Source organism: Aspergillus viridinutans (genome assembly GCF_018404265.1).
Source record: "Aspergillus viridinutans IFM 47045 DNA, scaffold_1, whole genome shotgun sequence".
In the NCBI taxonomy this organism is placed as follows: domain Eukaryota; kingdom Fungi; phylum Ascomycota; class Eurotiomycetes; order Eurotiales; family Aspergillaceae; genus Aspergillus; species Aspergillus viridinutans.
In genome coordinates, this window is record NW_025091217.1 from 2,264,301 (window position 1) to 2,289,227 (window position 24,927).

The 24,927-nt window shown below is 52.2% G+C and overlaps 13 protein-coding genes and 1 non-coding gene across 14 annotated transcripts; 6 read left to right on the forward strand and 8 right to left on the reverse strand.

Moving 5' to 3' along the window:
• Nucleotides 1–498: 498 nt before the first annotated feature.
• Aspvir_000668 (CobW family GTP-binding protein) lies at nt 499–1,997 on the reverse strand (the record flags this gene model as incomplete). The annotated part of the gene is made up of 5 exons (XM_043265803.1): nt 499–849; nt 915–1,437; nt 1,494–1,590; nt 1,707–1,790; nt 1,844–1,997. The coding sequence occupies 5 exons, from the start codon at nt 1,995–1,997 to the stop codon at nt 499–501; spliced, it is 1,209 nt and encodes a 402-aa protein (XP_043121738.1).
• Nucleotides 1,998–2,334: 337 nt separating this feature from the next.
• Nucleotides 2,335–3,906, forward strand: Aspvir_000669 (Mob1 family protein; the record flags this gene model as incomplete). The annotated part of the gene is made up of 2 exons (XM_043265804.1): nt 2,335–2,568; nt 2,638–3,906. 2 exons carry the CDS (start codon nt 2,335–2,337, stop codon nt 3,904–3,906), a joined length of 1,503 nt encoding a protein of 500 aa, XP_043121739.1.
• A 413-nt stretch (nt 3,907–4,319) lies between these two features.
• Nucleotides 4,320–4,967, forward strand: Aspvir_000670 (HIT family protein; the record flags this gene model as incomplete). The annotated part of the gene is made up of 2 exons (XM_043265805.1): nt 4,320–4,379; nt 4,443–4,967. The coding sequence occupies 2 exons, from the start codon at nt 4,320–4,322 to the stop codon at nt 4,965–4,967; spliced, it is 585 nt and encodes a 194-aa protein (XP_043121740.1).
• A 271-nt stretch (nt 4,968–5,238) lies between these two features.
• On the reverse strand, nt 5,239–5,982 carry Aspvir_000671 (HD domain-containing protein; the record flags this gene model as incomplete). Its single annotated transcript, XM_043265806.1, has 2 exons — nt 5,239–5,873; nt 5,937–5,982. 2 exons carry the CDS (start codon nt 5,980–5,982, stop codon nt 5,239–5,241), a joined length of 681 nt encoding a protein of 226 aa, XP_043121741.1.
• Nucleotides 5,983–6,949: 967 nt separating this feature from the next.
• Nucleotides 6,950–8,781, forward strand: Aspvir_000672 (uncharacterized protein; the record flags this gene model as incomplete). The annotated part of the gene is made up of 2 exons (XM_043265807.1): nt 6,950–7,186; nt 7,249–8,781. 2 exons carry the CDS (start codon nt 6,950–6,952, stop codon nt 8,779–8,781), a joined length of 1,770 nt encoding a protein of 589 aa, XP_043121742.1.
• Nucleotides 8,782–9,046: 265 nt separating this feature from the next.
• On the reverse strand, nt 9,047–11,809 carry Aspvir_000673 (Rad4 family protein; the record flags this gene model as incomplete). Its single annotated transcript, XM_043265808.1, has 1 exon — nt 9,047–11,809. The coding sequence occupies one exon, from the start codon at nt 11,807–11,809 to the stop codon at nt 9,047–9,049; it is 2,763 nt and encodes a 920-aa protein (XP_043121743.1).
• A 333-nt stretch (nt 11,810–12,142) lies between these two features.
• On the forward strand, nt 12,143–12,695 carry Aspvir_000674 (CoA-binding protein; the record flags this gene model as incomplete). The annotated part of the gene is made up of 2 exons (XM_043265809.1): nt 12,143–12,227; nt 12,316–12,695. 2 exons carry the CDS (start codon nt 12,143–12,145, stop codon nt 12,693–12,695), a joined length of 465 nt encoding a protein of 154 aa, XP_043121744.1.
• A 348-nt stretch (nt 12,696–13,043) lies between these two features.
• Nucleotides 13,044–14,219, forward strand: Aspvir_000675 (uncharacterized protein; the record flags this gene model as incomplete). The annotated part of the gene is made up of 1 exon (XM_043265810.1): nt 13,044–14,219. The coding sequence occupies one exon, from the start codon at nt 13,044–13,046 to the stop codon at nt 14,217–14,219; it is 1,176 nt and encodes a 391-aa protein (XP_043121745.1).
• Nucleotides 14,220–14,552: 333 nt separating this feature from the next.
• Nucleotides 14,553–14,844, reverse strand: Aspvir_000676 (putative pheromone P-factor (Map2); the record flags this gene model as incomplete). Its single annotated transcript, XM_043265811.1, has 2 exons — nt 14,553–14,714; nt 14,779–14,844. The coding sequence occupies 2 exons, from the start codon at nt 14,842–14,844 to the stop codon at nt 14,553–14,555; spliced, it is 228 nt and encodes a 75-aa protein (XP_043121746.1).
• A 1,002-nt stretch (nt 14,845–15,846) lies between these two features.
• On the reverse strand, nt 15,847–15,918 carry Aspvir_000677. Its single transcript has one exon. It is a non-coding gene; the product is annotated as a tRNA-Arg (tRNA).
• Nucleotides 15,919–16,143: 225 nt separating this feature from the next.
• Aspvir_000678 (glycoside hydrolase family 13 protein) lies at nt 16,144–18,501 on the reverse strand (the record flags this gene model as incomplete). The annotated part of the gene is made up of 10 exons (XM_043265812.1): nt 16,144–16,395; nt 16,449–16,616; nt 16,677–16,776; nt 16,831–17,337; nt 17,406–17,509; nt 17,572–17,687; nt 17,742–17,780; nt 17,840–17,978; nt 18,036–18,171; nt 18,230–18,501. The coding sequence occupies 10 exons, from the start codon at nt 18,499–18,501 to the stop codon at nt 16,144–16,146; spliced, it is 1,833 nt and encodes a 610-aa protein (XP_043121747.1).
• A 491-nt stretch (nt 18,502–18,992) lies between these two features.
• Aspvir_000679 (alpha-glucosidase) lies at nt 18,993–21,246 on the forward strand (the record flags this gene model as incomplete). Its single annotated transcript, XM_043265813.1, has 9 exons — nt 18,993–19,382; nt 19,434–19,563; nt 19,626–19,664; nt 19,720–19,835; nt 19,893–19,996; nt 20,048–20,319; nt 20,370–20,598; nt 20,656–20,932; nt 20,995–21,246. 9 exons carry the CDS (start codon nt 18,993–18,995, stop codon nt 21,244–21,246), a joined length of 1,809 nt encoding a protein of 602 aa, XP_043121748.1.
• A 248-nt stretch (nt 21,247–21,494) lies between these two features.
• On the reverse strand, nt 21,495–22,483 carry Aspvir_000680 (NAD(P)-dependent oxidoreductase; the record flags this gene model as incomplete). Its single annotated transcript, XM_043265814.1, has 2 exons — nt 21,495–22,385; nt 22,436–22,483. The coding sequence occupies 2 exons, from the start codon at nt 22,481–22,483 to the stop codon at nt 21,495–21,497; spliced, it is 939 nt and encodes a 312-aa protein (XP_043121749.1).
• Nucleotides 22,484–22,989: 506 nt separating this feature from the next.
• Aspvir_000681 (glycosyltransferase family 1 protein) lies at nt 22,990–24,700 on the reverse strand (the record flags this gene model as incomplete). Its single annotated transcript, XM_043265815.1, has 3 exons — nt 22,990–23,410; nt 23,470–24,099; nt 24,150–24,700. 3 exons carry the CDS (start codon nt 24,698–24,700, stop codon nt 22,990–22,992), a joined length of 1,602 nt encoding a protein of 533 aa, XP_043121750.1.
• Nucleotides 24,701–24,927: the final 227 nt, after the last annotated feature.

The window sequence follows — 24,927 nt, forward strand, 5'->3', positions numbered from 1 at the left end:
CTTCTCAGAACAGCACCACCGTTGTCTGAGTACGACCTGCGTTTTAGAGATGTGCCTATTTTCTCTGCGGTGCCAGGTCCTCATTCCCGATCTTCTCATGATATACGATTGGCGGATGTCATCTGATGCTCTTTTCCCTCTGCAAGTGGTTCCATTGTATACTTTTCCGATGTCCGTTGTCAATTTTTTCTCTTTCATGAAACTGTATTTATCTTATCAAAATTTTAATTGACGCCTTTTTTTTTTGCAAATATGGATCACGCAGGCTGCAGGTACGTCAGAGGAGTTGGCGATTGTTTCGTGGTAACTATTTGGCAACTTATTGAGCTGCCCTATAAGCTTTGCGTCTGTGGGACTACCTCATTCGGTTAAGCTGTTCCTTCGCCGCTTCGGCATTGCCGCGTGTTTGCTCCCAACTGGTAATAGAATGTCTCGCGGAGGACTTGTACCATGGGGCCTGAGCTCTCGCTCGGCTATATCGCGCCTGTAACCACTGCGCTACTGTCCGGCCTCTAGGAACGTCTCAAAGTTCCTCCGCCAGGGCTGCGCATCCTGTCCCAGACCACGGCCGATCAGAACAAGCTTGCAGTCGCCGCCGCCGCTTGTCTTGGGCTCCGAGTCTCGGATCTCGAAGACTTCCCGGACAGCCTGGATGATCTTACAGGACCCGTCTTGCAGGACTAGAATGCCTTTCAGACGATGGATCTCGAAGTTATCGAGGTTAGAAGTATCAGTATTGTCCGTTACTGGGATTTTTGATTCCCATAGGATGGACTGGAGCCAGGCGTCTACCCGTGAGACCTTGTCGGCTGGTATAGGGGGGATGATTATGGCGATTGTTGATATTGCCTGGTAGGATAGAGCAAATGGTTAGCAATGAGAAATTGAAGGTTATGGGCAAGGGTTAGTGTTACCGGGTCGATGTGACTGTGTCCCTTGGCACCAAAGTCCAGGCTATCCAGGTGGTCGTAGGCATGGAGATCCAGCACGACACCCTCAATCTGTGGTGTCCTGCTGTGGTCTGTGACGTGGATTTTGGCGACGCTGTTGATCGCCAGGATGCGAGAGCGGACGTGGTCGAGTTCCTCCTGGGTAACGAGATCCGCCTTGTTCATGATGATCACGTCCGCGTGGGAGATCTGCATGTGCGCCATGGAGAGCACAGGCCCCGAGTGCCCGTGGCCCTCGCTCTCAGTTCCATCGGTATGGCTCGATGCGGTTTCCTCTGGCGCGGGCTCGTCCAGAAGACGGAGGATGTTCTTCGCGTCGACTAGCGTGACGATTCCGTCTAGGTAGATGGAGCTGCCGAGGTTATCGTCTACCCAGAAAACGGGTGCGAGGTTGCCCGGGTCGGCGAGCCCCGTTGTCTCTAGGAGGATGTAGTCGAATGCCCCCCTGCGCTCCATGAGTGACTCGATGGCCATGACGCCGGAGTCTCTGGCGGCCACCTGCTCAGTCACCTTGTCTTCGGAGCTTGGGGGAGCAGTGCTTACTTGACGGAGCAGCAGATGCAGCCGTTTCCGACTTCCATCCACTCCGTGACTTCTTGGCCGTTCTGGTTGACCGTCAATGGCTTTTCGATGTCCGTCGCTGGAGTTGGGTTAGTTTAATGGCTGAATTGTGCCTTGCCGTGCCACATCTTACAGTCCCCGAACTCTAAAAATACATATCAGTCATGTTCCTTCAGATGATCCTGGACAACAAACCGTTCATGATCACGGCTATCTTTTTGCCATGTTTCTCACTCAAGATGTAATTAAGCAGGGTAGTCTTGCCCGCACCGAGATAGCCTTGTTGTATGTGAGCCTCAAGCACAAGAAGCTCATTTCTGATAAAGTTATACCAGTTACCAGAGTGATAGGTACGCGATCCTGTGCCGGCGTGTCTAGCGTTGTAGATGGTGTCGTGGAAATATTGGGCTTTTCTGAGTCCGGTAGCGCGGACACATCAACCAGCTCTGGGGGAGCATCGTCATCATCGATAATATCTGCTGGCATGGTTTGAGTTCGAGATGAAAGCCTCGCCCAAACAGTCTATGAACTATGAAGCGATCACCGTACCTTATTCTTGCGGGGAAAGAATGACGTCTGTTCCTGGAGCGGAGGCAGATTAGGGCTCAGGGCTTCCCTGGTCATGGGCTTCGGGCTACGGTAGCCTTAGAGCCTTGGAGCCTAAGGATCCTGGTGGTGGTCTCGGCCATCGAGCTCCGCAGCAGTAGCTCTCCATCAATCATCACCAGCATCAGTGTCTGGTGGCTGCCGTCATTACAGTGACAGGCCGTGCCTTGAGATTTTTATTTTTTATTTCTTCGTCTTCTTCTTCTTCTTCATCATCATGGCTGCTGCTGGAGCGTCGCCTTCCAGCTCGCCGCGCTTACCTAGTCCTCCCCCGTTCACGGAGGTACAGATTGGGCCTAAGTCACCATCGGTCGGCGATTCGTTTGGGAAAGAGACGCAAGAATTTCTGGCAGCTTCAAAGGGCAATGATGATGCTTCTTCTCGAAGGATCCGACCTGGAACTAAAGCGGCTGATATGGCTGTCGGTCCTCCATTGATTCCTTTGTCGCAGGTGAGCTCATGTAAACAAGCAAGTAAAAGGTGTTTACCTTCGCTAACCAGGCCCTCTGTTGCCCAACAGCTCGACTCCCCGTTCCAGCTTCAAGAACACCTGAAAGCGCTCTACAACCACTTCACACGACCGGAGGGATCTGAGACCGTCGTGCCTATCAATCGAGATGTTGCGATACAGCTTGCGGAACCGCCCGAGGGGGTGGACAGGTCCCTCTGGCTCTACGAACTCTGTCGTTTCCTCACTATGAAAGTGAATAACCTGATCGTTGCTTTCTTCGCCGAAGACCCGCCCTGCTCCGCGCAAACGTGTCCTGAGATGCGTGCATCCGAGTGGCAGTATCTTTGCGCCGTCCATGATCCCCCGAAATCCTGCTGCGCGATCGACTACTGCTGCCATACGCTCGACTGGGCCACCAACATCCTCACATCTCCAAAGCATTTTCCGAGTCGTCTTACGTTGGGCTCCGAGGCGGGCGGTGGGCCGCAGGCGAGTCTGAGGTACCTAACCAACATATTCCGTCGACTGTATCGCATCTTCGCCCATGCCTGGTTCCAGCACCGGGATGTGTTCTGGCAGGTTGAGGGTAATGATGGGCTGTACATATTTTTCAAGACGGTGTGCGATATGTACAAGCTTATTCCTGAAGACAATTATACGGTGCCTGCTGAAGCGGAGGGACTCGATGCCAATCAGTCAATGCAGGAGCAGGCGGACAACCGCCGGATGACGATCCTACGAAAGGACAGCGAGGGCCCGCTGGAGAACGTCGAGCCTTCATCCATTAGCACTGGTGCAACCACCCGGCGCCACAAGAATAGCGCGTCCATCAGTTCTCGCGTTACAACGATCAGTGAGGGTGCCGAGGAGTCAGAAGAGCAGCAGATGGCGGAACCTGTGATAGAGTCAAAGGATGAAAAATCTACGGAGGCCGTACCCGAACTTGAGTCTGAAACACAGCCTGCAGAAGAGCCTGCAAGTGAGGAGCAAAAGGAAGCCGCCGATCCTTCCGCGCAAGACCCGGCCGAGTCGCAGGTTACTGTTGAAGAGGTGCAAGAGGACGAAGAGGGGAAGGCCTCAGATACGAATACAGAAGCAGCAGCAAAGGATGATCCGGAAGCTGTCCAGCCACCTGAGGAGCCGGAAGCACCCGAGGCCGAGGAGTCGCAAGCAGACACAATACAACCCGATACAGACGAGACCACAGAAGCAAGCGAAGCGGAAAAGCCCTCGCCCGTAGAGGAAGCGTCCACTGAGAAGACCCAGCAAGAGTTCGAATCGCAGACGACAACCAAGCAGGAGCCGGAGTCAACGACAGAGTCAGCCAAGGAGACTTGAGATCATCTTTGTTCCAGGTTTATTTATCTCTATGATGCGATTACTCCCACACTTGATCGAGACCAAGTGGAGGCTCAATCGGCATGTAATATACAACTGAGGCCGTCTAGAAATTAATGATACCCATTACTTTGCGGAATGCTGTCAGTAGTGGCCTTGCTGTCTGTCGTAGTATTTGTATACTCCTTATGGGGAAGGCCTCAACGCTCAGCCATCCGGTTCCGCTATCAAGCAGGTCCCGCACGGCTTCTCCAACTCGACTCCGCATCATAATCAACCTGAACCGCCAAAACATCCACTCTCGAGTGGGATCCCTCCTACTCTTCACCAGGCATCCACTTAATCCCCGGTCAGCCCATTACCAAACAGATAAAAGAGAAAGTTTCATGTCCGTCCGAGACCCCGTCCCCGCCATGTCCGCCGCCCTCAAGGGTGCCCAGATCTACTTTGGCCCATTCCTCGTCACCTCCCAGGTAAGGTATTCTCCCACACCTCACCGGCAGACAAAGACAGGACAGACACTAACACCATGCAAGGTCTTCCACCTCACCCCGCTCTCCTTCGCCCTCGTAAACCTCAAACCCATCCTCCCGGGCCACGTACTCGTTTCCCCGCGCCGGCGCGTCCCCCGCGTCGCGGACCTGACCGCCGCCGAGACGACGGATCTCTTCCTCACCGTTCAGCGGGTCGGCAAGATGGTCGAGCGCGTGTACGGCGCGTCGAGTCTCAATATCGCTGTGCAGGACGGGCCGGAGGCGGGCCAGAGCGTGGCGCATGTGCATGCGCACATCATCCCGCGGAAACGGGCGGATCTGGACCATCGGGGTGGGACGGATGCGGTGTATGGTTTGTTGGATGGGGAGGAGGGGGATTTGAGGCGGGCCTTTGTGGAGGGGAAGGGGGCGCAGGACGGGGAGGGGGAGGTGGAGAGGAGGCCGAGAGCAAGGTTCCCTGCGGTTGATAACGAGGGGCGGTCGCTGAGGAGTATAGAGGAGATGGAGGCCGAGGCAGAGATGTTGGCGAGGGAGATGGAGAGGATGGAGAGGGAGGTTGTGGAGTGACCGTACCGGTGGCTTATAGCAGGTTCTATAACGTAGACGAAGAATACATACTAGATGCATTAGGAACTGTCAACCGTGCCTCGTTGAATGCCATGATACCCATATGGCTCATACCTAGACTCATGCTATCGCACACTATCCGGTCTAATTCTAGAATACCAACCCAAACGCCTCCACCGGATTCGGTGGGATGATGGCCCAAAAAAACAAATGTAAAGAATGACGCAAAGTACGAATACACTCAACCTTCCAGTCTCTTGCGCTTAGTCGCCTATGCTGTACCATTCGTGTTCGCAGTCATTCCCTTCCAGAAAGCCTCCCGCTCCTTGAGAACAACGGTCGCCCATTCCTTGACCTCTTCCAGCTGGATACGACCAGCAACGTGAGAGAACTCCGAGAGGTCAACCTTGTGGGTGCGCTCGTACTCAAGCATCTGCAGCAATAGCTCCATCTTATCAACGTCGTGCACAAATTGCGCCTCAAGAGTTTCGTTCGCTTCGTATTCGTTGAAGACCTTCAGAATCTCCTCGCCCGTCAACATGCCTCCAGGTACACCGCCAAGCAGGTTCTTCGCAATGTAGTTCATCACTTCGGCCTCGCGGCGCGCCTTTTCAGTCTTGTTCACCTTATCCACAGGGGTTATGTCGCCCACAATCGACTCGGCCATGTCATGGATAAGCGCCATCTTCATGCAGTGGGGCAGGTTGAGGCGGGAGGCAAGAGCAGGAGGTGCAAGCATGGTCATGATTGACATGCGATACATGTGGTCAGAAATCGATTCGCCGGTGCTGATGCCAAAGCGACGCCAACCTTCGCGCTTGGTGGTCTTTAGACGTTCGAGGAGGTGGAAAAATGGTATGGGGGAGGCGGAGTTTTCTTCGGGAGGGTGAGGCAGTGTGGACAAAACTACAGGCAATTAGAACCGTCAAATCACGGAGATTAGCATTGAAGTAACTGGGTAGATCATACCTGACTGAGTGGTCCAGAGAGGGTCGGAAGGTGCGTCGGAACCCATGATGCTGTTGGATGAGGGGTACGTTGGTAATGATTTGAGTGGAGAGATACAGCTAATTCAGAGACCGGATGGCCTGAAATTAATTGAAAGAGAGACTGAGAAGTAATGCACAGCGCTATGGGATATATGACGATAGAAGCGACTGCAGCAGTGATAAAGATTTAAATAGTTGGAGTCAATGAGAGAGGGAAGAAAAGGGAAGATCTCTGCGGGGAGAGAAAGGAGAGCTGTTTCTTATCACCGCCCACTTGGTAGGAAGGGAACAAGCAGACGGCGCAGCAGCCACAAGCAATATTAATGATGGTTATGGAACAGTATCACCTAATATAATTGTTCAATTGTCCTCCTTCAGTACTTGCCTGCCAATTCTATAAACCAACCTTCTATCCATTCAAGTCAATTGTCGTCTTGTCTTCTTAATTGTGATGCTCCTGATTGGGCCTCTAATGCAAACCATGCAAACAGCTTATCGTGCAGATAAACAACAAACCAGCCTTATTTGAAGTTATAGCTCTGTAAGGATTGGGGAATCATCAGGGACTATCATATCAGACTGATTCAGTCCTTGAATAGACGATTACATACAGCATACCTTAAGATGCAGGCTCTGATATGAATAAATATGAATAAGCTAGGAGAAATGATTGCGGATGAAAATGTATGCATTCTTCTGCTTCCAATCACTAACATTTAAGGGCCTGATTCACGTGATTACACCATGTTATTCCATATTGAAGCACCAGTATCGCTTGAGTACAGAATAACCATTATTAACTCTGGAAAATGGATACTGTGTAGAGGTAAATACCTCTCATGGTATGCAAATAATGTGCCAATAGATGGCTTGTGTCTGTCCGGGTTCTGAGACGACGCCGTAATAGTGGAGTTCCCCATAGTCTGTGCTGGATCTTCGGTCCATGGAAGCTTTGTTGACATTATTCCCCCATATCATCTGCACGCATCCACCATGCAGTCCTCGAAACAGCCTCTCCGGCCCAAATCCCTTAATTGGGCTCACCAATCACACACTTGCGTCTTCATTCGCAATTTGAAGCTGCTGCAACTTGATCTTCAACCAGACTGGCCCGACATTACTGTCCGCTCCCTTTCGCCCTCATCGCAGAACCAGCGCCAGCGTATTAGAGCGGTCGAATGGGCTCTGTATCACCTCGTAGCCCTCTGGGATCCTAAACTTGCTCACGATGTATGTGATCATCTGCAATCATTGCCCACAAAGCGCATGAATCTAACAGCTACCGTCGCTAGAAACTCCGCCCTTTCTACCCTCCGTTGGAACCGCTACAATCGGTCAATCTTCGTGCCGCCCTATCTCGGGTGCTTTCTGATCTGAAGAAGAATGGCGACCTCGGCAGGGAAACAATCTTCCGCAAGTCCATGTTGGACGATTGCAAAGGGGACAAGGTCGACGAGCTCCTGGCCGTCTTCTCCACCGCCGTCTTACGCAAGGTCCTGGCTTCGCCGATGGACAGTCTGCCAAACCCCGCCGTGAGATTGTCTATGGCTAAGGGCATCACCCCAGATGAGTATCAGCTGATGCTTCCGCTGATTCTTGCCCACCGTGTCTCTCTGGCCACAATGGGTGAGCGTCGATCCCGGATTATGGACGTTCATGAAAAGTTCTCTCAGCTGCTGGACAGCAAGGAGACTCAGCTCGATGATCGTTCTAAAGAGGGGCCGCCTGATCTTCCCAAGGATGTCGCCAACCTCGATGTGTTAGCGCGCGAGCTGAAAGAGAATTGGATGGGTAGCGAGGAGTGGGCTGATACCCTGCTTCAGGGCGGCGCTCGCAGTAGCAGTGATGCCTTCTTAGAGCTGCCGTTCGAAACAGCATGGTCCAAGGCAAACGAGACGACTGTGGAGGATCTGACCGTCAGCACGACACCCGACCTGCTGGTTGACTTGGAGTCCCGCATCGCGCGTCAGCGCAATCGGTTGCAGAAATGGCGCGAGGTTGCCAGCTCCATGCGCGAGAAAGACAGTGCTGGGTTCCAGACGGGAAATTCAACAAACAAGGCGCCACTGGCCTTCAAGGATCACCAGGCTCTCACCGTGGCCAGCATCTCAAAAGCCGTTCGCCAGCCGCTAGCTCGAGCTGCTCCCCGACAAGACGACCAGGCACTTCTACACTCGATGAATGAAGCTCTTTCCCGCATCGACGGTAAGCCTCGTTCTTCTGGACGAGCCGCTCCTCCACTACGTGTCCCTGCCATGGAACCAACCATCACAATACCCTCCGACGCTGAATCGGCCAAACCCTCGATCTCACAATACTCTAGACCTTCCTACTGTAAAGAATTAAAGGAAAACGAGGCCGTCCCGTCACCGGGCCACCAATCAACCGGAACAAGCTCGCCTACCGTTCAAATCACCCCGGATCCGGACGACGAACCCAAACACGACCCGCGCCTCAACACGTTCACCCTCGTCGAACGCACCCGCAAGTCCATGTCGCTGCTTCCGCCCCCGAGCAGCCGGCACCCACAGCAGCCCCGTCGCTCGCGCAAGTCGCGTGTCTCCCTTCCCGTCAACCAGTTCGAAACACCCGAGAAACGGTCGCAGACTCGGGCATCGACTCCACGGGACGAGCTGCTTGAGGAGGAGGCGGACTACAATAGTGTGTTCAAGTCACGGCCACGCGTCGCGCATAGTCCTATTGCCTCGCCGGCGGTGCATGTAACGCCCTTGGGGGAGTTTGATCCGGATGCAGATGAGGACTCCACTGGGGACCTTGAGGAGATGGATCTGATTGCTTCTCCGTCTGCTCGTGGGCGGATATGATACCTCCCATTTATTTGTGACTTTTTTTCTTCGCATTATACGAACTGGCCTACGTCGGTGAAAATGTGCATATATGCTTCGATGACGCCCAATGTAAGGCTGTCTCGCGGAAAGCAGTTCATTAGTTCATTCATGTTTATCGTACGATATAGTAATTGTACATAAGTCATCCTTTGTATCCTTCCCAGAGTAGTCCCGCCCCAGTTTGCCGTGTATCCCAAAGCAATCTTTATCTGCATAAATGCCTACCGTACCCACATTAAATTCATTGTGATAAATATTTGCCTCTTGTCCTTCGACCCGGATTCCGAGTGCGCCTGCGCGTCGAGGGCGGCTCATAGTCGGAAGCAGATGCCGACGGCTCGTCCTCTTCAGAACCCGATATCCGCTGTGGAGACGAGAGGTCGCCGCCCCCATCGGAGCTGATGCTAATGGCATCGTGACTGGGCCCCTCTCCATCCTCGCTTTGAGCTTCAGTTTGCTGCACGGACGGACGAGCTTGGCGTGGATGATGATCCTCAACAACCAGGTCGCCGTCGTCGCCGTCGTCTTCACCGGGAAGAAGGAAGCCACCACCACGGTCGGCAGGTTCCCCCGGCCACTCGTGCAAGGCCTCCGGAACAGGAGGTGGACGGGCCTGACTTCGTGCCTGTCGGCTTGCGAATGGGTTATGAGATTCACGCTCCGCGTCTCCCTCGTCGGCTCCGTACTCCTCGCGAACGCGCTCTGCGATGCGCAGCCCGAAGAGGAACTTGCGCCATGTCTGTAGGATGCGTTTCTCGGCCTTGAGCTGCTCCTTCTTCCGTTTCCCGGCGTCTTCGGCGCGCCAGGCGTCCTTGACAAGATCTTCGTTCTCGGAGGCTACAACCACACCCTGGATGACGGGGACGGCCATCTTGGACCCGAACTCAAAGCCTGTGACGGCTTCCGCGTAGTCGATGCCAAGCTTCTTGCAGATGCGTACTGTGCCTGGCCACGGAATGTGGACGGCACCGCGGGGTACCATGCTGGGCACGAAGCAGTCAATGTTGCCGTATTCGTTTTTGGGGATGATGCCGTCCCGAATTGGTGGTGGTATTATGTATTCGGTCTGGTACTTGGCATATAAGCCTTGCTTGGGCTTCTCGCCCGTCTCGCGTTCCATCTCGTCGACTTCGCGCTTCCGGAGAAGGGTGACGGCGCGGATCGGCACCAGTTTCAGCGGGGCTTCCCCCATCTTGATCTGGCGTCCTTCCTTGTGCCAGCTCTCAGCGGACAGGCACCTCAGGACATCTGCTCGCCGGTAGACATTCTCCTCTTTGGCCTTGTCGCCCTTGCCGCTCACAAACGTGCGCACAGGCTGGGCTCCAGGTCGAAGGGCTTCTTCGCGGCGCAGAAATCGCTCCAGGACGAATTCAGTCGACGAACGAAGGCTCTGCAGCGTGTCCCCCTCCTTGACCTGTTTTTTCTCGGGTTGGTTAGGGCGCAGGTCTTTGGCGTCTTCGACCTCATCGACTTTTGTGCGATTTTTCTCGGAGCGCTCATACACCCGCAAAACGGTCCGAAACCAGTCATACTCGAAAAACTTTCTCTTCCGGCCGGGAACGGGAATCCTCTCTACTGGTATGCGATAGCCCTTGGTCTTCCCTGGCCAGGTTCGACGACGGAGGTAGCGTGTCGTGACATCCTTAGCAGTCTTATCGGGAGAGTACGCAACAACGTAGCATATAACCTGCTTGGCCTTCTCGGCTTTGGCCCCACGGGGCTCAAACGTAGCCTGCAGCTCTGGAGTTGTTGCCACAGGGGTTGACAGTATCAGGGGATCAACAGGTATTATCTCGTGCGTGATGGGTGAGGCTACCTCAGTCCAATAGATGGGAAAGGGAAGGTCCTCGTCGTATTTTTTGGAACTGTACTTATGGGCGGGAGCGGTCTCTGAGTCACTGCTGTCGGAGTCTAGACCAACTATAGGCTCTGATTCCCCATTTTCCTCAATGGTCCCTTCCTCCACTTTGGCTCTCGGCGTGTAGGCCTCCGCTTTGGTCCAGCCAAATCCAAGGGGCTGCAGATTGGCGACCAGACGGGCTTCCATACCTAGAGCGCGGACCAGCGCGGTGAACAGCTGAGCCCCGAGATCTCGAGAGCCCTCCATTCGCTCTGCTGCAGACCGGAACTCTTCCACATTGCGTATTCGCTCCCCATGCCTCTCAGGATCGTGTTCGTCTTTTTGGAAAGAAGATATTTCGGCTTCCAAATGAGCCATCGGCCGATAACCACCCTTTCGTAGTCCCGGCGCGGTAACCTTGAATTGCTTTCTCCAGTAAGCGGCCAAGACCCTGAGCAATGAGATGACGGGGTCCCCGCGACTCATATCTGGCTTCCCAGGCTCTACGCGCGATGACCCTTCACTCCAATCCCGTTCTGATTTCCGAGTTTTGCCTTTCTTTTTCTTGGACTTTATCTCCGTGTTCTTCTCGGGAAGCTCGAGACCGGAGGCGATGCGCCATCTCTTGACCTCGTTATGAATTCCAGCAGGGAGCTTTCGACGTAGAATCTCGTGGACGTTGGTATCGTTTGCCCAGGCGTTGCGCACCGCGTTGTGGTAGATTAGGAATTGGACGTTTAGACAATGGGTGGCGATGCGGATTTGGCGCTCGATCTTGGATGGACCCTTCTTCCCATCTGCGATATCAGTCAGATGTACCTCGTTCTTGTCCAATGTCAATTCGAGATCCTGCACAGCAGGAGCGGGCGTCACCGAGACCGACGCAGAGGTGAATTTGGAGTCCATCGCGTCCTCCCAATCCACCTCGTCGTCGTCTTCGTCGGACTCGGACTCGGATTCGGAGCCATCGGAGGCACGTTTCTTCTGTTTCTGAAGGTCACTTTTCGCATGGGGTTCGTCGTCCAAGCTAGGCGCATCACTTAAGGATGAATCGGAGTCAGAGTCTTCAAAGTCTGCGATCTTCACGATGGGGGTGGCATTCTGACGCTTGGCCGTCGGCGGATCCTCGGAAGAGACACGCTTACGGGGAACGAAGGGTGGCATGCGAGGGAGCCGTGGAGATCAGGATTACCAAAATGGCGAAATATCAATAAGAGATGATGAGATTGGCTCGGAAATCTCGAAGGAAAGACAAAAGAACGACGTGGCAACGGGTGGAACAACCGAGGATGGATGACGGAAGGAAACCCATAAAGATCTCCACATTCATTCTCCAAGTGGAGCCATATTCTTCATTTCGATAGACAATACGAGAGGTAGTTAGTATACATTCGATCTCTTGGACTCCAAATCATCACGCAGATATATTTTTGAAAATACGAAAGCCTCAATCACTACTACATCAGTGCCTAATTTTGTCGCCAACGCGCAATCTCCATGGACGCCGTCAAACGATTCTTCTCCTCCCCGCGGTTTGCGGTTGCTGGAGCCAGCAACGATGCGAACAAGTTCGGCTACAAGAGTGAGTTATGATGAAAGATAGCATGGCATACGGATCTTCGATCTATGAAGGTTCGATCCTCGAATCGCTGACATCAAGATACTGATAGTCCTTGCTTGGTATCATCAACACTCTCTGCCCGTCACTCCCTTGAATCCTCGAGCACCACAGATCAATCTCCCCTCCAAGTCTTACCAGACGGTGCCTTCGCCCAGCGCTCTGCCTTCTCCCTCTCAAACCTCGTTGTCGGTTGTTACTCCTCCTGCCGTAACGCTGCCTCTGCTGCAAGAGGCTCATTCGGTTGGGATCCCCGCGGTCTGGCTGCAGCCTGGGACCTTTGACGATGCAGTGCTGGAATACGCCCGAGAACACTTTGAAGCAGCGATTGCGGGAGATGGAGGACGAGGCCACGAAGGCTGGTGTGTGTTGGTGGATGGAGAAGAAGGATTGGAGGCTGCTGGCGTGCAGTGGACTAGTCAAAAGCTGTGAACATCTAGACTATGATCATCGCCAAGCTGATGCATATACACTGTGAATGACGAAATGTTAATTGATCTATAGCAAATGTTGATTGTTAGAGAAACAAAGAAAAAAAGAATAATAATGGATCCATCACATTAACATCATCGCTGCTTCTTAAGTATCATTGACCAATGTAGGTGTGGTCTATGCGCCTCTCCCAGCCATTTTCATACTCTTTTTCTCTCTTTTCTCTTTCCCGCCTCATTAGATTTGTCTCTCCCAACACACCAAGTAGTTGTCAGCATCATCATCGTCAGTATCGTTCGTTCTTCTAGAGTTAGTCTACTTTCTCCTCCAGAAGAGGTATTTAGAGAAATGCCAGACTTCTTTCTCGACTCTCCCGTCCCTCCCAAACTCGATCTGGCCGCCGCTCCTTCTCAGCTGTTTCAAGTCCCTCAAACTCCGTCAGCCTCGTCCTCGCTCTATCGCTCCATATCCCTCCCCAGCCGCAAGCGATCTCGCTTTGAAGCGGGGGAGAGGCGTCCTTTCTATGACTCTCCCGTCGATCTCGCCAGCCCCGCTCCTTTGGTCAACACCGACTATCATCTCGCCGGCGGGGGAGAATACAATTATCAGCAACAGCCGTACTACCATCAACAGTTCTCCCGCGGACCTTGGCTTGTACGTCGCGAGAATCCCGCGGAGGTCGACTACCGTCCCAGTCGCTATCGAGATCATCCTCTTCCGGCTCCTCTCGATGTCAGTATCGAGTCCTTGACCCCCAGTGAGGCTTGTGGACCCAGTCGCAAGCGCAATCGTCGGGATTCGAATTTGCCATCCAGCCCGAAGCAACCCACCCATGATGAAAAGAACAGCAGTCCCTCGCAATCTGAGCCCGTCAGCTGGAGCCGGGCAGTTTTCAATGTCGTTGGCAAAGTGTGGGATTTTTGTTGGTCGGGTGCTTTCCGAGGCTTCTACGCCGGAGGTGGCCGGGGATACAGCATGGGAGCCGATTCTGGTTCGAGAACACAGCCTGATGAAAGCTGGGAGGCACCAGTGTCCACTGAAAAGGAAAATTACATGGCATCCAACGATGTCACCCATCAGCGAGACGGATCATTCCCCGTCCCTGGCCGGTTTCCGAAGGATGAAATTCAACAGAATTGGGTCATGGTTCATGAGGACTCTCAGGATGGTTTCTTGCAGGTGATCAGTCCATCGCCTGTAACTGCTCGGCGCGTGAATCGCCGGCACGGTGTCGTCCCGTCCCATACTCGTCGCAGATCAGGCGTGACGATGCCTCGGTCTGGGAAAAGGATCGTGCCATCAACTCCAACCAGGTCGCAGTTTTCATCACCAGCCAAGCCGCGCGAGAGTCCTGTTTCAGTCGAAACGCAGCGCTACGTGGCTCGGATGCGCCGCATGGAGCGCGAAGAAGACGCTAGTTTGCAACGACTTAACGAGCAGCTTCAAGCGATGATTAAGGAAGGGAAGCAAGCCTTGGGAACACGGGTTGAGGTGGACGATCTGGATTTGGACGAGGACTATTGATCTTGGGAATGAGTTCACGACTCAAGACGCTCTTTCATATTGATACTCTCAAGCGTTCGTTTACCTTTCGAATTTTGGACGATCACTCTCAGATGACCACTGTTCTGCTGCGGTATCTCCTTCCCTTTTTTTGTTTTGCGGTCGAGAGGCCTGTTTAAGTCGGACCTACAGCCGAGAGAACTTCGGAGTCTCTCGCTTCTGCTGAGCAGTTGTACTTTTGAGGCATTTTTACGAGTGTATGAACGTTAACGAATGACATGATATGATCTGACCCTTGACTTTTTACTAATTCACATCGATCCCGCAATCTCAAATGTGGTAGTGATGATTCTGTCAAGGTGGAGGGGGAGTGAGTGCGTCTCCGACAGGCTTAACCAGACCAGAAAAATTAAAAGACTTGAAAAGATCCGGATTCAGGAGGAGATTGGCGAGCGTTGGGGCCTCTAGCCGGGGCTTGTTATCGTTCAAGTGGGAGGGAGTGTTTTTGGCCCCGATCTGCCAGTTTTGAACTATCAGTGAGGACCGACCTGCTGCTCCTGATATAACAAGGTAGACTCACGGGAATAGGTGCTGCCGTCGCCATGGCCACGAGCAGGGTAATGACTGCGGTGGATGACTTGACCATCTTGTTTGTCCTTCTGTTAGTCTGCATTGGGCCAGTTGAGGCACATGTATGAAGTTGCGGTTCGACTTACTGTCTTCGATATTGCAGTATTGTCGAGGACTGGACGGATGTGCGCAATGGGTCAGTGAAATGTTTTCTGGTTTGCGGTCAGTCTATGAGTTGTATGTGTTGTTAATAGTTGACGCGACGAGTCATCGTGTTTGTTACCCCTAGATCAGGGCTACATTCCAGGAGCTGGATCATGTATCACTATTCTTATCTGGCCTTGCCCCCTACGATGGCCTTTCTGCTGATCAAGGGACTTTATTGTCCTGCGCAATCGCCGCAGATCATGATTTGCGAACCTCTAATTCCTAATGGCTGTCTCGCAAGCAGCCTTCAACTGTGTGTCTGCTCGACGGCGTCTGTCTCATGCACATACACGAAGCTTATAAGTCCGAAATTAATTGTCTCGCCTCCTCCGCTTCATGTCATCCATTCTCAATGTAAGGGATGGAATGTATCACTCATAGGCAAGGGTTGAGTTCGTGAGGAGTAGCGGGAGGACTCGGTACCTATAGAGATAGAGATTTGGAGCAAAACACATAAAGATGGCTTAAGGCTTGTATACGATGAGACACGAGCGTCACGGCAGTAAGACGCATCAACATGCTTATATTCGCTTCGGTTGCATGCAAAGGTATGCACAATGTCCATTCTCCGAGCGCCATATAGATAGATCGTGACATGGAGTACAAGGCAGCCAAACAGATAATTTAACCATGAATTGGAACGATGCTCCATCACAGTCCCAGCACTGCTACGATGATGATTTGATATGTTTATTTCCAAGCCATCACGTCTTCATTTGACCCGAAGGGCGGTCCCTTCTGACGGCCGAGAGCTTAGCCTCCTTGCTCATACCGGCGACTCGAACTTTTCTTAACAGACAACAGGAAAAGAAAAGTCAGGGTAGAGGCGACCGAAAGGAAACGCAGAAAATTTACATAAAAAAAAAAAAAATGACCTACGCAGGATTCGAACCTGCAATCTCTTGATTCGTAGTCAAGCGCCTTACCATTGGGCCAGCAGGCCATTTGATGAGGAAGCAAAAAACATTTTAGCTACATGAGCTAGACCAAAATCTAAAACCGAAGCTGTATTACCATTTGCCCTAAAATGCATCTACATGTCTAACACATTGACCAGATGGTCATAATCTAGGAAAGGAGGTCAGCGGACCGAGTCTTCTCTCCATTGCTCGATAAGCATGCCAGTCCCACCGCACGCCTAATTGAAGCATACATCGAATCCGTGCGGCTACAATTGGTACAGACGTCCTTCGAACGGTCTCAGAAAGATGAGGTCCGGAGTAGAGCTTGCTTCGCACGTCATATGGTTCGACATGAGTAGCCTGGATGTCGATAAGTCCACGCTGTGATTCACATAGTTCCATGAGGAGGCGCAGCCGGAGAAGTTGAGCACGACAAGATAGCATTTGTGTTTGGATTTTCGCTTGTAGGCCCAGATAATGGGGTTTTCCACGTCCAAGCATTCGTATGACCCGTAGTACTGGACCAAGTCAGTATCAGAGGATATGGAAAGCGTTCCAAAGGTGTACTTGCCAGAGTCGGGTTGGCCTTTCGCATGGTGATCAGAGAGCGATAGAATGACCAGACCGACTCAGGACTGTGTCTCTGGCTGGCGTGGCACCATTCTCCGCCGTGATCAAAGGCGGGAAGCCACGGTTTGGCTGTCGGTTCTGTGAATCCGCCATGGGCATCCTCGGTCCACTGATAGGAATGTCAGTCAGCTAACGTGGTGATCAAAGTGAAGTGAATGTGGTGTCTCACCGGGATGGGTATCCGAGTGTTATCGCGACCTTTCTGTATGATGGCCTTTTTGGCCAACTCGAGCTTTTGTGGTGCTTCAGTTCCTGCCTCTTCACAAGCGCTTCGTTATGTGAGGAATTGGTCATTTTGCCTGGCCAGAATAAGTGACACGTACGCTTTCCAATATTGGATTGTCTCGATGTCTTGATTCATTTCTTCCGAAAAGAGTCCCGGGTTGATCATCCCTAGTTCCTGCCCCTGGAAGATGAGATTTGTGCCCTGGAGCGTGAACTGCCATAGAGCAAGCAATTTGGCACACAGAGCCCGAAATCGCGGACTGTTGGTAGTGAACCTGGAGATGCCTCTTGGCTGGTCGTGATTCTCCATCCAGACTGTGTTCCATCCCCCATTGTTGACCAATGTTTCCTGCCACTCGTTGATGATTCGTTTCAATTCGGGGAGCTCCCATTCCCGCAGCATCCACTTGTCGCCATCGTGACAGTCAAGCTCTACATGCTGGAATTGGATGACCAGGTTTAGTTCGGGACGAGGATTGAATCGTGATGTATATCGAACAGCTTCAGGAGCGGAGACGCCGCAGGACATCTCTGCCAGGGTCACGCAGTCGTAATGGGAGAATACTTCCTGGTGCATTTCCTGCAAGTACTCATGAATATGAGGACTATAGAAGTATGTCAGTCTTGCAGCCCCGACAGGAGTTAATGGAACTTGCGATGGGAGTAATCGTACCCGTTTGCAAACAAGTAATTTGCCGGCTGCCATATTGAACCTTCCTTCGAAATCGGAGCATCTGGGAAGGATGATGTCTTTGACACCAAGTTCATTGTGTCGAGCTTCGCCAGTGTGACGAGTGGTCAGCCATGAGGACTACAGCAAGGCAAACATAATTGCTCACCCGGAATCCATCCACTCCCTTGTCTAACCAGAACCTCAACACTTTGTACAGTTCATTTCGTACTTCCTCGCAATCCCAATTTAGGTCGGGCTGATTCTTGCCAAATATGTGCAGGTCTTGATCTTCCGTCAGCCCCATATATTAAGACATTAAAGTGACGAAGTACGCACAGAACTCGCCTGCCACCTCGTCCCACTCCCAAGTCGAACCTGCCCCAGACAGAGTGAGCTTCAAGGACGAGGAATGAGCGTGAAGCTCCGGGCCGTACCGGTAAAAGTACTCTCCCAGTTATTTGGAGGTATACGGTTGCCAAACTCATCTACCTTCCCTTCGCTCCAAAAATACCAGTCTCGCTTACCTAGGCTTGGGTCTTTTCGAGCGCGTCGAGAGGTTTGGAACCATTCATGCTTGGAGGAATGCTAGTCAGTGAGTCATTATTATCTTGTCATCCATCGTGGACTCACCTCGGTTGCAGTGTGATTGAGAGCGATGTCCAGGATCAGCCTGAGTCCTCTTCGATGTGTTTCCTGTATCAGAAGTTCCATGTCCTGCATGGTTCCAAAAACTGGATTAACCTTTCGATAATCACTAATGTCATACCTGCAATCGTCTCGTCAGTCTCACGATACAATGCTTCATGTCCAGCTCATCTTCATACCCCATGTCCCGCATTGGCGATTCGTAAATAGGTGAAATCCAGACAACGTCAATACCGAGAGCGACGAAATAGTCGAGGTGATTAACTATCCCGCGAATGTCCCCTTTGCCATCCCCATCGGTGTCTTGAAAGCTCTGAATCAATACCTGATAGATGGTTGCTTTCTGCCACCAACGCAGATTGTCGAGACTGTCCGATTCTTCGCATTCTTTTGATGCATCAGGGCTATGCGCCCTGTCTGTGTTGATCGGGTGGAAATCTGAGCTAGACATAAAGGAGACGTCTTCTCTCGCGCTTGCGCTTCCATGCTACAAGACGGAGCAACACACGAACGTTACAAAAGTTCAAAATCATCGCATATCGGGTGAGAGGTGGTATCTGTTCCGCGGCTTGGTTTTCCAGTCAATCTCTAACGGTCTTGTTGAGGTCATAGGATGGTCATTTCGTCCGACGGATATCTATTCCATGGGATGTCCTTCCCACGCTTCGAGAATATATCATCAATGATGATGGCACTGGCAAATAGATCATCTTGGGAGGCAAAATATTGCCCCAGCTGTATAAATGACTACTTATTCTTCCATGTCAAACACCCCTGTCAAGGATGTTTCAACTGAGACGATTTCTTCTTCAGAGAGCCTTCCGCTGTGGGTTGCGAAGCTTGCCTCCCACATCTGCCAGACCATCTAACTCAGACCATCAATCCTACCAGCCTCCAATAAGTTCTCTTATCAAAGAAAAACCTTTTTCGACAACCGCAAAGATGCCAGCTCCAACGTCTCGGAACAAGTGCGTGACAGCGTCCGGCACGTACAAGCCGCAAATTCTCGATATGGATCGAGAATGGTGGCGAGAGATCATCATCTATGAGATCTACGTGCAGTCGTTCCAGGATAGCAACAATGATGGCATTGGTGATCTTCGCGGCATCATCCAGCGGCTCGACTATCTGAAAGATCTTGGGGCGGATATGCTGTGGTTGACCCCCATCTATGAATCACCCCTTGAAGATCAGGGCTACGACATTGCAAACTACAAGGGTATCAATCCCATGTATGGAACCATAAAAGACTGGGAGGACCTTGCTGCAGAAATTCATAGGAGAGGAATGAAGATAATGATGGACATGGTGTTCAACCACACCAGCTCCCAGGTGAGCAGATCTAGTGCCGAAACACCGTTACTTCTGTTAATGGTTAGCCAGCATGCATGGTTCTTGGAGTCGAAGAAAAGCCGAGACAACCCGAAGAGAGACTGGTACTTCTGGCGAAGGGGAAAGACAGGCAAAAATGGAGAGCACTTACCTCCTAACAATTGGGAAAGTCTGTTTGGAGGTCAGCAAATCTCTCGATTCAGCCAGCTAAGCAAGGCACTATCATACTAATGCATCACATAGGTCCGGCATGGAAGTATGATGAGCATACAGACGAATGGTGTAAGTCTTCCAGAGATAGGTTTTACCCCAATGACAGAAGGCTCACCAATAACAGACATGCATCTGTTCTCGCCATCTCAGCCAGACCTGAACTGGGACAACCCTGAGGTACGGAATGCAATCTTCGACGTGATTGATTTCTGGGGAAGTAAAGGAACGGACGGCTTCCGGGTAAGTCAGCCATGACCCCCAAACAGAGATGCTTCTGATGAGACCTATTTGTCCTAGTTTGATGTTATAAACCTTGTCTCCAAGACGCCCGGTCTTCCAGATGCGCCCATTGTGAACCCTGATAAGTACGAGCAACCTGCCGTGCCCCTATTCACGAACGGGTAAGCCTCCCAGGGAAGTAACTCGAAGCACCGAGCTCTGACAAGATCCAGTCCCAATATCCACAAATACATGCATGAGATGAATCGCAACGTCCTGAGCAAATACACCAATTGCACAGTTGGTGAAATGCCGTGTGGTGTGGACGAATACGAGTCAAGCGAGTATGTGGCCAAGGAGCGCCAGGAGCTTTCCATGGTTTTCCAGTTCCATCATATGGATCTGGATGGTGAAAATGGAGACAAATGGAAGCCTCGCAAGTGGGAGCTCTGGGAATTCGAGAAGGTGTTTAGGATTTGGCAGCAGCATATGCTGGGCAACAACGGTAGGTGGCCGCTCAATTCGTCCTTGGGAAGCAAGAGCTGAGAGACCCAGGCTGGAATTCTCTGTATCTTGAGAATCATGACCAAGCCCGGTGTGTGTCGCGATTTGGCAACCCTGATCCGCGGTACAGAGCCGTGTCAGCGAAAATGTTGGCCACCATTCAGCTCTCTCTGAGAGGAACACCTTTCATCTACCAGGGCCAGGAATTGGGTACACCCCATCCGCAGAACTGGAAGATAGAAGATTATAACGATGTTGAGACCCATGCATACTACAACGCGTAGGATATTCGCAGCCAATATTCCTTTGATTCATCATTTACTGACTCATTTCGCAGTCAGTATAAAGCTCGCAAGGAGAAAGATCCCTCAAAGGAACCTGACATGTCGGATGTGATGCATGTCATTCGCCTCAAAGGACGGGACAATGCGCGTAGTCCTATTATGTGGAGTAATGCGCCCAATGCAGGCTTCACCTCACCTGATGCCAAACCATGGCTCCGGATGAACGATGAATATGCCGATATCAACGTCGAGGCTCAGGAGCGTGATCCCGACTCGGTCCTGAGCTACTACAAGAAGCTGTTGCATATTCGCAAACAACATCCACTGATGGTATGATTAATCATAATGATCCAAGGATGAGGTAGTCAAGCATGCTGACCGGAGGTTCCCAGTGGTACGGAGTCTATATCCCCATCAATGCGACTGATCCCAAGGTCTTCTCTTTCCTGCGGACGCAAGGGCCGTGGCGCACCTTGATCTTCTGCAACTGGTCGGCGGAACACTCTGATTTTGAGATTCCCGAAGAGATTGACGTTGACCTGGCTATCATGCTCATCTCCAACTACCATGTGGATGAATATCAGCTGCCGCAGAAGGTTCGACTCAGGCCATATGAGGCGCGCATCTACTCCCTTCGTAACTAAACAGGTAAGGCATATCAGAGACAGGATAAGTTCAAGAAGTTCATTATGCATTGCCGAGATTGCAACAGGCTGCTTATCACTGGCTACAAAACTTCTCTCATTTCAGGCGCCTTGCAGCTATCTATAGACTTGAGTGTTATATTCATTGACATAATCTTCCAACATCATTCAACACATTGCGCTCACCCGTTAAGATTTAAGTACATAGATACATCCCATCACTGTAGCCCATATATAAACCCTAAACCTCACTGCTCATTCTCAAACGGCAACCCCGACTCCTTCCGAATAGCCCCATAGACAGCAGCGATATCCCCTTTCTCCCCCTTCTCGGCCTTGACCTCCTGCAGATACGCATCCGTGACCTCAACACTACGCAGCCGCATACCAGCCGCACCAGCCAAGCTGGCCGCATGCCGCAGATCCTTCCGCGCCAGGTCCACCGCGAAGAGCGGCTCCTCACGCTTGTAGTAGTCGCCCGTACACATCCGGTCTGCGTATTTCGCGAACATGCCCCCAACCATGGAATGCATCCACTGCTTGTAGACATCGGCCCCGAGCCCGGACTTCTCTGCCGCCACGAGCCCCTCGGCAATCGACTCGACCGTGTTGAGGATGAACGTGTTCCCGAGGAGCTTGAGGGTGCTGGCGCGGCCGACGTCGTGGCCGCTCATGTCGATTGTGGCGCGGGCGGTGACGCCCTCGAGGAGCGGCCTGATGCGGTTGATGGCGGCTGCATCGCCGGCGGGCACGACGACCAGCTGGCCCGCGTCTGCGAAGGCTGGCGCGCCGAAGACGGGACAGGCGATGAAGGAGGCGCCGCGGTCGGTGAGCGCGGCGTGGATTCGGCGGGAGGTGTCCGGGTGGACGGTTGAGCAGTCGACGACGACCTTGGAGGTGAGGTCGAGGGAGGAGTCGGCGAGGATGGTGGTGATGATCTGGTCGAGGGCGGGATCGTCACCGACGCAGATGAAGATGATGGAGGCGTCCTTGACGGCTTCGGGGATGGTGGAGGCGATGGTGACGGGGGCTTTGGTTTGGCCGAGGGATTCGGCGAATGCGGAGGCTTTGGCGACGGTGCGGTTGTAGAGGGTCAGAGAGGACTGGGGGCCTTTTTGAGCAATGTTCTTGCTCATTCCCTGGCTTGCGTTAGCTTGTTTATTGGGTGGGGGATAATTTGAAGGTATACCCGTCCCATGTTTCCGAGGCCTATCCAGGCTACACGTTCACCGGCCATCTTCACAGGTAGACCAGGAGGATATGATACAGCAGGACTAAAGTAGAAAAGAAACTGTTCGAAGATGGCAATTGGAGATGCCTTCTGTTATTGTATGAAAACGACTGCGGGGCAGAAGTAGACGGTGCGGGGAGAAACACAGCAGATGAGGCGGTACCGGCGAGATGACATCAATTCTCGGTCTACGTGAAGGACAAGTGAGGGGAGTATCATTCAATTCAACTACCTAGGAGCGTAAGACACATTTCTCTGTGCTTCCTCTGTGACACAAACAAAACACAATCCTCCTTCGATTTCTCCCTAAGCCGTTAACGGCATCCATCCTGCCCGCGCGGCCCGCACGTTCCCACCTGTTCTGAATCTCAACCACCACCTGATTGACTCTCAACTCAGTACTGACACACCCCCAGATCGAACGCTTCGACTTCTAACCGGCCCCTACTTCGCCGCGACGTCGTAGGGGTCGGTTAGAAGTCAAGGAAGGATGCACAGCTGGACAGCTTCCTCTAGTACAAGGCGTTCAGAGTTCCCAACGCCACCTCCTGGGAGGTGAGCTCCTCTGGGGTTCTCTCCTCGTTTCCGGCTGGCATCTGCTGGACGTTCACCTCTTCTGCCTGATCTTTCTGATGCTTATCCTTCTTGTCTTCGCCTTTCTTCTGAGCCTTGATAACCTCTATGATCTTTTCACACGCGACGACACGTCCTTCCTGAGGGTCCAACTGGGAGGCAAGAGCCTTTGCGTTGGCAAAGATTCTCGGACTATCGTTGCTGGCCAAGACTCGAATCAGAGCGCGTCCCAAGTGCTTTCCGTTGATGGCTGGGGCGGTCTTTCTATTGGCCCAGACGCCAATTTTCAACCACTCAACACGGGCAGCGAAGTCGTAAGTGTCGAACCAAGTGGGCAGGATGACCTGCGGAACGCCAGCTCTGCGAAGTCATCGTTAGTCGAAGCTGCAAGGACGGAAATGTTGGCTCGCAGAACTCACCTGATTGCCTCGTGGAAAGAATTGGAACCACCATGATGAATGATGCATTCAATGTGGCCGCTCATCAGGAGGGACATGGGTTCGACACGCAGCCAGTCAGTGATACGCACGCGTCTATCTGCGATAGCGCCGCGAATGCTCTCGAACGCCTTGTCCTCAACGTTGATCTCCGGATCCCATTTCAGTTTCCAGAGGATCTGAGTCTCGGGCCGTCTCTCGAGCAGCAAAGCTATGCCCTCAGCGAACTGTCTGGCCGTGGCATTATTGAATACGACATGGGATCCAAAGTTGGCGAGGACAGTGGGACCGCGACGGACAAACCTGGCCAAATCCGCATTCTCTGTTTCCAATGCGTCCCAAGGACGGACGATGGGGCCACAGAGGGTAAAGTTGCTAGGGACACGGCGAGAGAACTCGTACTCTTTCTTTGAGGGGACAAGGAATGGGGTTTTGTCGCCGGAGCGGGAGATCATACCGGGAGTCTTGCCGCTGAGTTCGTTCTCGTTACGGTATTTCTTCAGCTCCTTTAGCTCAGATGAATTGTGGATGGCCAGTCCGAGTCCGAGAACCAGAATGGTGTTTGGAATGACCTGGTGCAGAGGCAAAGGGTACAGGTAACCGGAACAGAGTCTATTTAAGAGTGTCAACACAAGAAGTCGCTGCGATATGGAGCTACTCACGCGGGAAATTTCCAAAAGTTTGCAAGCTTGGGCTGACAGTGGTCCTTGAGAGTATTGGGACTCAAGACGAGATACGGCATCTTCAACTTGAGGCACGCATCGATGGCCGGAGCAAACAATGGATCAACCACAACGACAACGGGCTGAATGTCCTGGATGACGGCAAAGCACTGAAAGTACACCGCCATATACTCGCTTCCGTTCCAAGGAGCCAAAGCATTGATCAACACAGACTTGTACGCGCTCATGGCGCCCCTCAAACCGACACGATGAATGTTGAAAGTACGGCGGTTACCGACCTTCTGGATGTACGCGTCTTGCATCGACAGTCCGCACAGCGGATGGAAAGTAGCTTCCTGCTGAGCGGATGCGAGGCTTTTGGCGCGTGCATTCATCATTGTGACAGTTGGGCCAAGGACGGGGAACGAGGCGATATGCACGTCGTACTCGGGACGCAGGAGGAATTCATGAGCGACAGCCAGACAAACAGAAGACTGTCCCAGCTCACTGTTAGTGAGGAAGAGGACTTTGGCTTTGCCGTCTTCGTCCATCTTGACTGGACCTTGACTGCAATGAACTTGTGATGAGATTAAACGAAGCAAACGAGACTTGATCGTGAAAGATGATACACTTGGGGCAATAGCGAGCAGCAACAAGAGTATGTGAGGATGGGTGATTGCGGAAAAAAGTGATGATGGTGAGAGGAGAAGAGAAAGAAAAGTGAAAATTGTGTTCGTGTGTGTTGATAAAGGGGTGAACGACTCAGCGACTCAGACAG